General features: G+C 42.5%; 1 protein-coding gene across 2 annotated transcripts in view; it reads right to left on the bottom strand.

Annotated features, from left to right (window-relative positions):
* ALDH1A2 (aldehyde dehydrogenase 1 family member A2) overlaps positions 1–15,725 on the bottom strand; it is a 267,478-nt gene that overhangs the window by 9,396 nt on the left and 242,357 nt on the right. For both annotated transcript variants that reach the window (XM_031452991.2, XM_010979564.3), the window contains 3 exons: positions 4,028–4,130; positions 1,503–1,687; positions 170–334 (listed from right to left, as the gene is read on the bottom strand). In XM_031452991.2, the coding sequence (XP_031308851.1) occupies positions 170–334; positions 1,503–1,687; positions 4,028–4,130 (453 nt within the window). The remainder of the gene's footprint in view (positions 1–169; positions 335–1,502; positions 1,688–4,027; positions 4,131–15,725) is intronic.

Here is a 15,725-nt window from a genome sequence, read left to right as displayed (position 1 = left end):
TAGCTTGCTTGCCTCTTTAACATTTTTCTTCAAACTGGGATTTCATAGCCATGTTTATGGCTATCGTACAATGTATATAAAATATACAGAGCTCATCCTCTAATACTGTCTACTAGAAATGCCCTAGAAGCCCTAGAAGATGTGGCTGTTGTTAAAATGTATGTGATACCTCCTCCTTGGCGATCCGCATGTCGTCGGTGACGTTGGAAAACACCGTGGGCTCGATGAAAAACCCCTTTCGGCCCAGCCCTTTGCCACCGCACTCAAGCTTGGCACCCTCAGCCACACCACTCTGGATGAGTTCCAGGATCTTGTTGTACTGTTTCTTATCAATCTACAGAAGAAATTGCCTAATGACTCCAAGTAAAACCTTCTTTGAAAATGGAAATAAACATTTTCTCAAGAATTTCTCATTTGTGATTTTTTTCAAAGCTTCGTTATACTTAGTCAAATCATAGGGAACTGCTGCTAATTAACCATTTTTGACCTACAAAAGAGGGCATTTTTGTGTGGTTCCACCTAATACATCAAGGATCCCAGTAAATGCACTGCTCTGATGATACAGCCAGATCGTAAGTACCACTTCAAGATTTAAGCAATGGTTCTAAATGATGGAGATACTGTCTAATTGATCATTCACTGCCTATATAGGGAAAAATTAACCTTATAACCAAATGAACAGTTTAGCAAGTTGTACTGATACTAAAAAGATGAAAACAACGACAAGCTAACACACAGCCTCTGTACGTGGGGCTACACATCAAACCCTCTTGAGTATATTTTTATGGAACTACTGTTACACCTTCAGAGGAAAGGATTAAGTTTGAAGAGTGAAAGCTAGTGTCCTAGTTCATAAAACAAAGTCAGTCTTGCCCCCCCTTAAAAGTTACAGAGCTATCAATCAATTACTATGGTAAATAAAGTAAAAACCTACATTCACCTGAGTCTGTAGTGTATGAAGCATTCAGAAAAGAGAGAACAGTATGGGCAGAGGGGAAATCAGACAGCTCTTCATTCCCTCCACATTTATAAGCTACAAGTGGTCTCCCCAGAGTAGGTCAGGTTGGTGGAGAGAATCCTTGGCAGCTGGTAAAAGGATAAATGGCTTCTGGGAATGAGAGATACCTGCCCTCCTTGACTGCCATCTGTGGGGATGTCTTGAATCCAGCGGTTAGGATGGGGACTGGGCTCTAGTGAAGAGCTGCCTTGCCACGCCTAGGTCTTTCTTGGAGCTGAGATACCCTAGCTTACCCACAAAGGTCCAGGTACCCTTAAGGCGATCCTACTCCCTTAGTTTTTCGGGACAGAACTGAGGGATGGGAAGAGAAGCCTACGTATAAGCAGTGCCTCACTGGCCATGTTTCCAGCCACGAAGCCGAGGAAGAAGGGCAAGGGGGCAGCAGAAAAAGGAAGATGGTGCTTTGTTGCGTCCCACTAGAGGGTCCGGTTTCTGTGCTCACCAGGGATTAAGTAAAGAAAGGAAATGTTTATGATTTCTCTACCTGGGGTCCCTGCTCGGTGGTGGGGTCGAAGGGACTACCCACTATGCGCCTCTTGGCCCGCTCTACGCTTCTTCTCACAAACTCTTCATAGATGGACTCCTCCACAAAGATGCGGGACCCCGCAGTGCAGCACTGGCCTTGGTTGAAGAACACACCCTGGTGAGCCTGCTCCACAGCATAATCCACTACAAGAGGAAAGAGTCATGCTCTCGAAACTGCTCCGCCTGCAGAGCGGCTGTCAGTGGCACCACCTCTCTCCCTCCCCAAAGCCTCGGGTGCAATGTCACGCTCACCACAGAGCATAACCGTGAGCAGCCCAGCAAAAAGCCCTGGACTGAGAACACAAGTTGGTTCTAGCTCTAACCAGACCCTGGTGTTATTTGCTATGTTAACTTCTTGAATCCCTTTCTTCTTCTGTAAAAAGAGGGACCGGACCACGTCATCTATAACAGGAGTCTCAAACCCCAATATTCAAAGAGGCTGGGCAGATCATGTAGTGGTAGTAAAGCGATGTGACAGAGACTCAGAAGGAAAGCACTGCCTTTGGCTGTTGCTATGCATAAACCTAAGCCCAGGGTTGCCAGATTTCCAATTTTAAGAGAAAACAGAAATCAATATTTTGTGTAATATTTAGAACTAAGCACAGCTGTACCCTGCATTTGGCCTGTAGAGTGCGAATTTGTAACCCCTAATCTATAGACCTTGTAGCTACATGTTTGATTAGTATTTTGGTGAATTAAACTATAACAGCAATGGTCATCTTTGAAGACACTAGATTTCTTCTATATTTACATGGGATTGTATAATAGCATATGATAGCTCTCGTCTTCATCTCTAACATCATCTACTTCAAGACAGTATTAAAAATGGGGGGAGTGACACCTGCACCCCAATGTTCATAGCAGCACTATTTACAATCACCAAAACATGGAAACAGCCTAAATGTCCATCAACAGGTGACTGGATAAAGTAGATGTGGTATATTTATACAATGGAATACTACTCAGCCATAAAAACCGACAACATAATGCCATTTGCAGCAACATGGATGCTCCTGGAGAATGTCATTCTAAGTGAAGTAAGCCAGAAAGAGAAAGAAAAATACCATATGAGATCGCTCATATGTGGAATCTAAAAAACAAAAACAAAAACAAACAAACAAACAAAAACAAAGCGTAAATAAAGGACAGAAATAGACTCACAGACAGAGAATACAGACTTGTGGTTACCAGGGGGGTGGAGGGTGGGAAGGGATAGACTGGGATTTCAAAACTGTAGAATAGACTACACTATAGCACAGGGAAATATACACAAAATGTTATGATAACTCACAGAGAAAAAAATGTGACAATGAGTGTGTATATGTCCATGAATAACTGAAAAATTGTGCTGAACACTGGAATTTGACACAACATTGTAAAATGATTATAAATCAATAAAAAATGTTAAAAAAAATGGGGGGAGCATATAGCTCAGTGGTAGAGTGCATGCTTGGCATGTACAAGGTCCTGGGTTCAATTCTCAGTAGCTCTGTCAATAAATAAATAAAAATATTTTTTAAAAAAACAGTATTAATAATCTGGTGTCTGCTAGTTGCTAAATGACTAACTGACTGAATGAATCAATGTTCCGTCAGTGGGGTGCTTACACCTCAAAAAGGAATTTAGGTATAGAATTCTGATCCTCTTGACAACCACTATAAAGCTGGAGCTGAACTCTCTGCAAATTCCAAGCTGGGGCTGAAATCCAGGCAATTTACTTTGTTTCCTGATCTCTCTAGTGGTGAAACTGAGGAAACAGTGCTGCCTGGAAGGACGTGAAGAAGAAAAAGGATGACTGAAAGAGATTTTCTAATTTCATCCTCGGAAAGACCACACCTGTGCAGAGTGGACTAGAGAGCATCCTTCCTGGAGACGTGGGGATTTGTAGGCTACAGCTCCAAGCCTCCGTGTAGCCCTACTGCTAGGGTGTAATCACCTTCAATTCAGGTCTGTTCACACAGAACTGACCACAGTGTGTTGTCATCCCAACTGAGAGCCATGGGAGCAACAGAAAGAGGTGGGGTGGCTAAACTGGGAAGGGGCTGTGGGTATGGAACAATGTTGGCAGGGCTAGTGAACTAGAATTTTTTTTAATGATCTACAAAGCCACCAAGCATACATGAGAAGTTTCAGATTTCTTGAATCTAGGCAGAAAGGTTGTATTTCAGGTGTTCAGAGGCTTGGACCACTGCTCTTTCCACTACACAACACCCACCTAGCCTTCGCCTCCTCTACCCTATTTTACAAATCACAGAGTCAAAATGGCTTATTATGTCTAGAAAACAAACTCTGATTGTCAGTTGATAAGCAGTCTTTCCCAATGTTAAACTATTTTCTCCTTAGAAGGAAGGGTCAAGATTTTTCTCCTTGAAAGCCACTTAGCTTCAAAGGCCTCTTTCTTGGTGTTCTGTCAAAAGTGACAACACAAGAGACAGCACCGAAGGGCAGCACGCCAGGATGTCAGGAGATCTGTGGTTGACTTACAATCAGCATCTGCAAAGATAATATTGGGACTTTTCCCTCCAAGTTCCAGGGTTACTCGCTTCAAATTACTTCTTCCAGCTGCTTCTTGGATAAGCTTTCCAACCTGTAAGAAAGGAAATGGAGGGAGGTTTTGTACACCTTGCAGTTGAGACCGTTGGTGGCCAGTGCCAGCTGTGGGCAGCAGTGTGGCCAGCTGTGGGACACAGCAGTCACGGAGCCTGCAGGGCAAAGCCGCCCACTGGACAACACAGGAACAACCCCTGAGGTCAACTTGTGTGGACAAGATGTAAGTCAGCTGCGATGCAGTTTAAAGTCTGTGCTGAAGTGAGTGGGAAGACTGATTTAGTTTCATGATGGAAGGAGCAAAAAAAGGGGGTTAAACAAGGAATCTTAATCACTGAAAGATTTCTCTAAAGACAACTGGCAAGCAAAATGTAACTAGAGATTTTCTACCACTGCACTGTGGCTTTCAGCTTTAGACTCTGGCCTCTAGAAAAAAAGCCAAATGGCTCCCCTTGAAAGACATGATACGTATAGAACAAACCCTTCACATGTCTCCAAAAATGCCAGGTATGGCTTTAATCACATGGTCCAAATATATACACTGATGTTATACCTTTGCCTCTGCCTCGGGCTATAGTGAAAGGATTCCAGAAAGCTGAGGATCTGTCTTTATTTGTGCAATGCCCATTTATCTAGAATCCAAACAAATAACAGGCTAAGTGTGAGGAAAGCATTTCCCACTGTGCAGACTCACACTGCCAGTAAAACTGAAAGTGTCAAGATGGCACCACCTAGAGCCCCTACTCAAGGAAGAATGCGTCGCCTCAGTGACTAGGGCTGCTGTCAGCTCCTTCAGAGTCACCTCAGCTGAAAAGAGCATCCATGCCCAAGGGGTGACCCTCCCACATCCACTGCCTGATGGTGGCACAGGTATAAAGGCCCTGCCCTTTCAGAACACGCGGCAGCTCTGAGGGACCATGTCTGCTCCACCATGCCTATGGGTGTGGCTGAGGCCATCAGGCCTGCGTGGCAGCTCAACTTCCCCCTGTGTGCACCCCCTTCAGCAGGGGACCCCTGATAAATAACCTGCCTGGCAAACTCCATCTCAGCGACGCCTCCCGGAGACCCTGACCTGTGGCAGGGTGCTGCTCTGCTGCGGGCAGAGGCCCCTCCAGGGAAAGTGCTGAGCCCCCATGCAGCCCCCACAGGCAGCCTGCCCTTGTTGAGATGAACAATGCTACTTGTGCCCGGAATCCTACTGAAAATAAAGTATTTTAAAAGCCGTGGGAAAAGAAATGCTACATACGCTTTGGACTCCTCTGGCTCCAGGCTGAGACCCTCGGGCAGGACTAACTCCTCAAGCCGGTAGAGCAGTGGTCAACAGAAAAGGCTCTGGAGCCTGAATGTTTTACTGATTATATCACTTAGTGACTGTTTGACCTTGGGAAAATTTTTATCTTCTCTGAACCTCTGTTCCCTCCTCTGTAAATGGAGCTAAAAGCAGTACCTACATCAGAATTTAGCTGTCCTGAGAACGAAGTGATTTGATAGCTGGCCCCCAGAACCCAGGCTGCACGCAGCGTGAGCCACGTGCAGGGGGAGAAGCCAGGGCCCCTCTTCTTCCAGGTCCTGCGTGGAGAAACGGAGCCGGCTGTAAGCTGGTTGTACTAGACCTTCCAAAGCAGGTCTCCTCCCATGACTCCCAAATTGTCTATGCACATCAATTACTTCAGGAAATCACTGGGGAAACTGTCTGACTTGCCACCAGTCTCCAATATTACTCATTAGCTGGATTAAAGGCTTTTATGTTTTTATTATTACTCTACCTCACAGCAAAAACTTTTAGGAAATACACTCTCATTCTGAGGAAATCTAACCTTGGGGAAAATATAGTGATGTCTCTGAAAGAGGTCAAATTAGAGTCTCTTAGATGCACAACACTGTTTCCACCAACGGGTTAAGAAGCACCAGCACCCGCCCATGGCCAGAGCGCCTTCCCTTACTCTCCAGCTTGAGTCTCTTCCACCTCCAGGTCAAGCCCCTAGGAAGATGGGCTAATAAAGGGCTGGTTCTCAGGCAAACCTGCTCTCTCTCCTTCAAGAAAAAAGTATGCATACACAAAGGAAAGGAGAATCTGGCCCTTCATCCAGCAAGAGAAGAGTGGTCAGGTGAGGTTACGATGGAAGCCCGAGACCCCAGCAAGACCGAAGCCACACGAGGGCAGCTGGGCAGCGGCACCGGGGCATCCCCGGGAGGCTGTGCGACTGCCCGTCCTTCCGAGCAGTTTTAGTGTGCTTTGCTCTCCCTGCCCTGAGGAATCCATGTTAACTGATGGGGACTCATCTAAAAGTCCAGGAAGATAAACAGACAAGTGCTTTCTCAAGGAAGACAATCACTGGAAGTCATGAACATTATTATTACATTTATTAAAAAACTGGCTTATTGTGTCATTCTGTATCAGACATTTACATGTATTTATGCATTTAAGCCTCTCAAAACCCCTACAAGGTATCATTTGAAAGAACAGCAATCCAAGAGTTAAAGTCAGTGGATGCTACCATGTCACCTGACTGGTTACTGGCAGAGCCTGCTGGACCCCGTGCAGGCAGACTCCAGGGCCTGAGTACAGGTCACTCCCTCCCCTCCCCTTAACCTCCTCCCAGCACTCTGCCTTCGTTTATATATTTACTGAGCACCCAGTGTGTGCCACATACCATCCAAACTCTAGCCTTGAACTCCAAGTTCATTTAAAAGTGAGCAAAAACAACATTTTTTAAGCACAAATAATGGCCACAATTCATCAGTTACAAAACTTATGCTCTGCCTTCAGATTGACATTTGAAAAACAAGCAAAAGCAATGAGAAATTATGGATTTTACACATAGTAAGACACTGAATAAATGTTTGGAGTTGGTAGAGAGACTGCTGGCCCGCTGGCATTACATTTCTGTTAGCCCTACTCCCTGACTTTCATCAAAGTGCTCTGTGGGCTGGTATCTGCTGCACTAGGAATGTTGTCCAATGATTAGTATTTTCATGGCTACAGTAACCATACAAAAATCTTGCTCAGTCTACGGTCATAAGAGAATAATACCTCAGAATAATTTTTCCTGCATCAATGCTTTGCCAGCCTTTCCTTAGAAACCAAATTTGTGCTAAACACTGCAAGGCAAGTCTCAGATGAATAATGCTTTTCCTTTTCATCTTTGGAAGAAAGCCAAGTTGCAGCCGAGCCTCACAAAAGAACTGGCTGTTAGGTTACAGGAGAACCACTTCTATCTGAATCTGCCTCAGGACAGGATACCCTGAAAACCCCCAGTTTTTCACCAATTCCCCTTCATTCAACACGTATTCCCAGTTCTCCTCCTATGTGCCAGGTGCAAAGCTGGCCACAGTTCCTTACCAACAACGAATTCACAGATAAGAGGATTCCCATGTATACCTAACAGGTGTTCAGTAAGTGCAGAAAATCCTGGGCCTGATTCACTATTAGATCTGAACAGTGAAGTGATGGTTGTGCAGCACTTTCTGGGTTATTTCCTAGAGTCAGGATCCTCTACGCTTTACCCAGAAAGGTGAGCTGGGATGCAGCAACCTTCACTAATTACGGGATTGGGCATCATACACCTCCCCTATCATGACACTCTCAGTTTCCAGGTCAGACTCTCTCTGGAGAATACACTACTACTCATGAACTCTCCCTGCAAGTGGAATGAGGGTAAGTGACCCTGAAGGGAGGCACTCCTCGCTGTCATTACCATGAGGAGGAAATAGACAAGAGGAAGAACAGACGCCACTCCAAAGCAGGGGATTCTCCACAGGAAAGAGGAATGTTCAAAAACAAGAAGCTTACATGAGAGCTGACTCTTACAAAATATGACAGGTCCTGTGCAAACCAACCTAAAATATTACTTGCTCAAATCACATGCAAAGGTTTCCAAAGTTAAAAATCTATGAGGCAGGAAAGTCTCGGAAAGAACAAAACACAGACATCAAAGGCCTGGGATGAACTGGCCATCTAAGACAGAAAAGCAGTAAGCAGGACTCCACAGGGACGTGTGTGTGCTGCACCAGGCACATTTACACACGGCCAGAAGGCGGGAGCACACAGTGAGATGAGAGGGGCTGCCAGGACGCACAGGTCTCCTGAGTGGTTAAAGCCAAGTCAACAGGGATGGGCTTCATAACACTAAAGCCCTACTCTGATAAACAGGCAACCTGTGAGATGAAACACAGAAATATGCAGTTTGAGAAACTGCATCCTGTATGTGAATACATATTAAATAGAATTAAGAAAGGCATAGAGACCAAATTTTGAGTTCATCATTATCTGTTTTTTTCCCCAAATCAGGAAAGCTTTCACAATATACTCTTATTACACATCCTGTCCTATCTCTGACAACCTAGTTAACTATAACCATAACCAGGTTCATGGACTACAATTTAGCCCATAGGAGTGAGAAGACCTAGTTACTACAAGCTCTGGCTTGGCTCCTAACTTTGATTTGGGGAAGCCACTTCACCTCTGTGGGACTCAGTTTCTTCATCTGATGAAGAAGATGCACGCCAAGCCATCTGCCCCTTAGTATTCCACTTAGCTGGAGGAGTTAAAAAAGACTCAGGGCCCTGGAATCCCTGCTCGCTCTGAGAGTCCATCCACAATTCTTCTGGATGTTTCTTGTCTTACTGAGCAGAACTAGCTTTTCAGAGGCACCACAGCTGCACTGAATGGTGGAAAAACCTGATCGTTTTAGTTTCCCACAGCTCATTACGGAAGAGTAAGTGATGGCGCTCCTATCATGTGCCGTCTTAACTTGATGCTCCCTGCAGTCTCTCAGCTGTATCCGTGCACCCCAAACAGGCAAGGGCGGGGAACCGCGGGCTCGCCCACACATAATGGAACTGGGCTAATTCTCAGCAGGAATGCTGGCACAGATCAACTCTGACTCCCATCCTCATTCTGCCTAGTCTTCAAGATTGATATCAGGAGTATCCCTGGAAGAGCCACAATGCACCAGAATCGTGCTCTCAGCACTGCGGCAGGGTAGGAAATGCAATTTGGAGCTTCGAATGGAAAATAATTTGTTTCACAGGACAAAAAGACTGTGGAAGGCTTTCTATGCCCTCTTTATCCAAGGCTTTTGCTCCCACAAATCAGGTTTCTAAAGTTGGGTAAAATTTTTCTTTTTATTCATTAATTACCCATATGTCTAGGACGGGCTTCTTCTCAGAGATACTTCTTTTTCTTGTTTAGTTAATTACACATATTAGGGTGGATTTCTTCTCACAGATATGCCACCTTTTTTTGGAAATGGAAAATGGAAAAATCTCTAGGAGAGAGTTCAATAAACTGGTTGAAGATGCCTGCTTTCTGCAATATATTTTCATTTCTTAAAACCCAAAGAGATTGATTCTATGCTTCTTCCCTCTTCTCCTTTATAGATTTTTATTCTGCTACTGGTTCTGACTATGACAGAAATAGAAATGCTTCAAATATGTATAATTGGGTATTTCTTGTCTTTCTGAAATATCCAGAAATAACAGACAAAATCAATCTGTTCAGTTGCACCAGAAAGTTAACCAGACCAAGGCATGTAAGTAGTTAATCTAAGTGGTGGCAGCCAATTTCAAAACTTTATTCTCAAATTCAGGTGAAAACCAGTGCTGCCGCTAACTGCGTTTCCAGCCCCTCTTCTTACATTCGCACCGCCACACACTCATCCCTTTAGCACATGAAACTACCTGCCCTTCCTGGAATATCACTGTGCCTTTATATTGGCTATTTCCTCTGCCTGAAATGCCTTTCCTCTCCCTGCCTACTCATTTTTCCCGCTCTACCTCTGCCTTAGTCTCTGAGAAGCTAGCTTTGTGGATCCACCCTCCCTACAGGCTTTGGTGTTCCCCCTTCTCTGATCCCACATAACTCATCCTGTTCTTGTTTAATAGCTGTCTTCCTTACTAGACTGACTGACTAGACTGACTAGTCCCCCTTACAGAGGGACTCCTGTATACATACACACACACACACACTCACACACACAGATTTTCAGCAACATTTGATGAGTTAATGGGCCAGAACATGACAGCTGCTCTTGAGATCTCTGGAAATCAGAGAATATTAAGTCTTTCATGAAACAGAGGTGAGAGATTGGAACACAGAAGCCTATGTCCAAGGCTTTGTTTGCCACAACTAGCAGTATGATCTTGAACCTTCCTCTTCTTACTTATCTTTGGCTGAAATTTCTACATGTTTAATGAAGGGAATGGCTTCATGGTTCTAACACTGACTGCATGTCCAAGTTCCCAGAGCACTTAAAAACTTTTTCTATGCCTGGGCTCTACCTCCAGAGATTCTGATCATCTTCGTCTGGAGTGGAGCCCACAGGCATGGGTGTCTTAACATGCTGCCAGGGTAAAAAACCATGGGATTAAAGAACCTTTAGAGGGCATTTCTCTCACACTGTCACTAACCTTTCATTGTTGGCTCTGCTTTCCAATTGTTTATTATCATTTTTTGGGCACCTTCTATGCCACTTGTTTTCACAAACATTATTTCATCCTCATGACAATCCAGTGAGGCAAGAATTATTTTGGAGTTGAAAAAAAAATATGACTCAGGTCAAGAAATGACTTGCTGACAGGCACCCACTGAGCAGCAGAGCCAGGGCTGGACTCAGATTGCTCACACCAAGCCCAGGGCTCTCTTCACTCCACTACGGGTTCTCTCTGTGGTTCCTGCTTCTCTTTTCCAGATGTTTTCCTGGGATTAGATGCCCTCTGCTATGAGCAGAATTCTGCTGGCTAAACACACTATCCACAACTAACGTGCATTCTAGATCAACTGTCCTGTACACTTAGCCTCCTTCTGTTACATAAAGCCTCTTAAGACCTGTTCAAACTCAGTCTGAACTCTGAGGAGAGAAATCTACTGCAGACTAAATCAAGGAGTCTCAGGTAGCAGGCAGAAGCTACAGCATGTTCTTTCTTTTGCTTCAGTATTCAAGTTTTTATTTAAGTACTAGAGAGGAAAAGGAAGAAAGTTAGTAATTTACAACCTGCATATCCAAAGGTTTTGACACAACAAACTGGTATTTTTGATTCAAATGCTGGGATAGTTCACTAATGGACTCATATAACCTGAGAAAGAGTCTCATAAGCTGTTTTTAAAGAATAACTAAAACTGTAGCAGGCCACTTCCCACCCCCGCTACAAAGAGGGGTGAGGCTACCCAGAGGGGAGAGCTGACCAGATTCATTACTCAAGCAGCAGAGAGGTTGTCTGTATCATATAAGATGACATTCATCTCACGTAGGAAATGAAAGGAGAACCCCGGCTGCGTAAATTAGAATCAGTGATAATACAGCTGTTAGCTACAAACATTTGTTTGGCACGAATCAATCTGGACTCTCCTGTAGTTTGCTTTGATGGTCTCTCTCCTATCCTGTTGACTGATGATGAAATCATGGTTTGTTCATCTAACTGAATAAAGAAAACATCATACCAAGCAAAACGCAAACTGTTTTCCTGAACTTTATTGAGGTTGTTTATTGACTCTGTGTTTATAAGAGCCCTTTTATATTCACTTATTAAATATTTACACTTATTGCTTATGTATTTAGCTGCATAAGGAGAAATTAATCCTATCTTTAATCTGAGTAACTCTGTTTGCTTTTTAAAGGCCTTTTGCTGAAGTAAAATGGAAAAAGGCCACTTCAAATAAGCTTCTTGTTGCTGCTGCTCCAGACATTTTGTGATGCACCAACAGGTCCCCCTTCTAGGGTAATCGTAACAGAAGCCACAGTCAAATCCATATTCAAGTGACATGTACCCTCTGGCAGACTCTCTACAATTTCCCAAGTAGCCTACAAATCTAACAGAGGGTAGATGGATAAAGACGTAAAAAACTACAGCTGTAAAGGGGTCTCGGGATTTACGTGGTCACTAGACTTGCTGTGACAGTTCTCTACCTGCCACCATTAATGTGATCATAACAAGCTGACTTTCGTATTCTAGTCAAATGCTTCTTCCTCAGGATCCTCCATTACCTGTCAATGATATCATTCCAGAGAAGAAACTAGAAGATCCTCCAGAGACCACAGGATTGGTTTCCCTCTAAGTGCAGGGAGGGGGAGGGCTAGAGGGAAAGATGGGAGAGGGATTACAAAGAGGCAGTAGGAAACGTCTGAGGGTGATGACCATGTGCACTGCGTGAACTGTGGTGATGGTTTCACAGGTGAATAAATTTGTCAAGACTTACCAAATTGTACACTTCAAATATGTGAAATTTACTGTATATTAGTTATACTTCAACAAAGCTGTTTAATAAAGATATATTAAGCAAAAAATTATTTTATTAGAGTAATTATGCCATACAACTCTTTGTTGTCCTCTGTGGACTGTTGATGGGGAAACGATACTGAATTGACATGACTATTTAGATGATGACTTAATGGTTTTAATTAAAGTCAAATGCATTAGAATAAATTAATTAAACTTAAAATAAATAAAGACTGAAAGGGAAAGAGAACAAGCGAAGAGGGAAAAAAGTAAAGGAAACCAAAAAGTGGTGAAAATAAAGAAAAGATTAGAGACCAATAAAAGAAATTATTGCAAGTAAAAGGATGGCAATATTTGAGATTATGAATCTGAATAAGAAAAAAAAAAAGCATCATACTCATAGAAGCTGACCAGTTCTCATTTATCTGTACAGATGGTGGAACAAAATCACTGTGCTAAGAACTCACCAGGTAGATAAGGAAGGGTGATCATTTTTGGCAGAAGAAACAGCATGTGCAAAGTCAGAACAGTGAAAGGCGTGTCCCATTTGGGGGATTGCAAGAGCAGCCTGGTAAGGCTAGAGAGCATGGAAGGTGCAGGGGTCAGGTCAACCTGTTACCTAAGGAGTTTAAATATCCAGGTAGAGATGTCCACTCTACACTTACAAATGCAGCAAGTATGGAGCTCAAAAGAGAGGTTCATAGCTATAAATGTGCTATTTCAGGGAAATATCCTAAATGGAATTTCTAGATGAAATACTACATTGACTGACTCATTTGATTATTTTCACGTTGGTAAATAATTTAACAGACCAATTAGGTAACTACAGGCAATAAATGTTTTAAACTGATGGCCTTATATGGAAGGAGGAGAGCTCGAGTGAGAAATGGTTAATTTCCATGTTCAGAAACCAATAATTATGACTGAAATAAAACTTGGATCTTCTCTTAGGAATATTGCTTTTATGGAGATAAGGGCTAAATCAACCAAAATTCCTTAAGAAGAAAATCTTATCAGCTAAGCCTAGAAGGTGAAGTTTTCTACAAATCCATCAGCTGATTCCTCTAGCTCCTGTGAGCAACCTACGCAGAGGGGCCCACAATAATCCTGGGGCATAATGTCGCCGCACTGGAGCTTTGCCAAACCTACAAAATCCCCTGGGGAACAGGCGTGGAGCACAGGAGAAACAGAAGACAAGGAGGATTAAGTTTGTGAAGAACTCAGGTCATTTTACCAAGAATCAGTTCCATGTTCTGTAGGACAGGTGAACCCAAGTTCCTTCATTCAAAAAATAAGGAGTGACTTAAGGGCATCTTTCCCAGTACCTGGAACACAGGAGAGACTCAAAATGCTTCTTGGATGAACAAGGAATCTTAGTTCTTAGATTATCAAAGTCATCTTTCTTTTGCCCATTACTGCCCTTCTGTGATCTCTGATGGCTCCAGTGTGGGAGCAACAGGGATGAGGGAAAATGTCATTAATTACAAACAGACAGAAAAGGGGCATAGGAATAGCTATGCTTCTTGTTTATGAAGTATAGCTTATGGAAATAAGTCTTAGCAATTTACCGTGACACTGTATGAGTTACAGCTTCTTTCTGAGGAATATAATCAGAGAAGAACTCTTCTCACATGGAAACTAGATCTCCTGCCTTCAGTCAGCTGTTTTCCCAGATCGCCAAAACTGTACAGTTTTGTAGTATGCATGCACTTTTAGAAATATTTGCAAATGTCTAATAAAATACTCGCATTTTTTGTTTGTTTGTTTTGTTGTTGAATAACTGACGTGTACAGGGGTGGCTATGGACCAAACACTTGCTCTGCTAAACAAACTGTGAACTCATTTTTTTCTCTTCCGGTACTTAGGATGGACACTATCGCTGGAATGAAACTACAGACATGGCAGACCATGTAGCAGCGCCTGTCAGCTCACACAAATGCTTTATTTTAGCACCGAGTAACAAACTCACAACTGTAGATTTTTCTTCAAATGGGCCTGGGAACATGTTCTAGTGTTATGACCCAGCAATTCAAATTATGTGTAAACTAGTGATTTGTGAATGTTAATGAACATAAATAAGAATCACTAGGAAAATTAATTAAAATAAGAATTCCTGGAGCCCAGTTGCAACTGTCCTAATTTAGAAGATCTTGGGTGGTGCTCAGGAATCTGCATTTAAACAAGTCACTCCTGTCCCCCCTGCTCCACCTCCTCCGTTACTGGAGGAAAGGCAGAAGTACTACTGAAAACACTCCTAACTACGTGACGCTGGCAAACAATGGTAACTACGTTATACTCTGCTGCAAAGACATTTCTCCCTACACCAGAGTTCTATTCTGGCAAACTTTGGTTGAAAGAGTGGCCACTGATCTAGCCTATGCAGAATCATAAGTGAGTTCCTTAACAGGTACCAAGAGACTTCTTACAGCACTACTCCCTAAATGGAGTACACTACTCCACTTAAAAAAAAAAAAAAATTCAAAATCAATTTATTTGAGCAAGCACCCAGGCAATCTTCCAAAAAATTAAAACAGAACAGCAAAAACAAACCAAAAAAACATTTATTAGAAGACAAAACATTTTGTAAAATATTTATAAAAATCATAGAACAAACAAAAGGAAAGTAAAACTTCCAGAAAAAAGCAGGAATTCATTTTTGACAGATAACATTCTTTGCAAATGGATTCAACTAGAATCAATCAGATGCAACTAATATTTACTGAATTTTTACAGTGGCAGGCAAAAGGACTAGAACTTTCAAATACACTGTCTTGATTAATCCACAAATAAACACGTAAGGAGTGCTTCGTAACACCTCTTAATAGATGAAGAAATGAGAGATCAGAAGGACAAAATAATTTGCCAAAGATCTCACTGCACGAGAGCTGGGATTTGATCCAAGGTCGCTTGAATCCAGCCCTCCTCTATAATACACCACATTTTCCTGAGCATATATTGTTATATAAATCTTCATTTTAAAATAAATAGAAAACAATGACATCTAATATTTACCGACAGCTTACTAAGAGCCAGGCCCTGTGTTAAACCCTTTAAATATCCTAAATTATTTCATCCTCATAATCCATGAATTAGGTACAATCATCTATCTGCAGACAGGAATCTGAGGTGGGAAAGGTCAAATATTAACATGTACCATGAACAAATCCACACCATCATTGTAGAGATTTAAATTATGTCTACTTTTCTGATATGGATCTGATATATTTAATCTCGATTGCCTTTAGTATGATTTGAAGATTATGTTTGGAATTTCTTATTGAAAAAGTGATATTTTCCTCTAATTATTTTAGAGGCAAAGTGTGGTGTTGTGACGAAGCATTCTTTCAAGCTTTCATTTTAGCAAAGCCATGAGGAGTACTTTATTTTTCTTTAAGAGACTCTAAATAAAGGATTGAAA

Source organism: Camelus dromedarius, chromosome 5 (assembly GCF_036321535.1).
Source record: "Camelus dromedarius isolate mCamDro1 chromosome 5, mCamDro1.pat, whole genome shotgun sequence".
Classification (NCBI taxonomy): Eukaryota; Metazoa; Chordata; class Mammalia; order Artiodactyla; family Camelidae; genus Camelus; species Camelus dromedarius.
The sequence above is the reverse complement of the archived record's forward strand: the minus strand, read 5'-3'. Positions and strand labels throughout refer to the sequence as shown.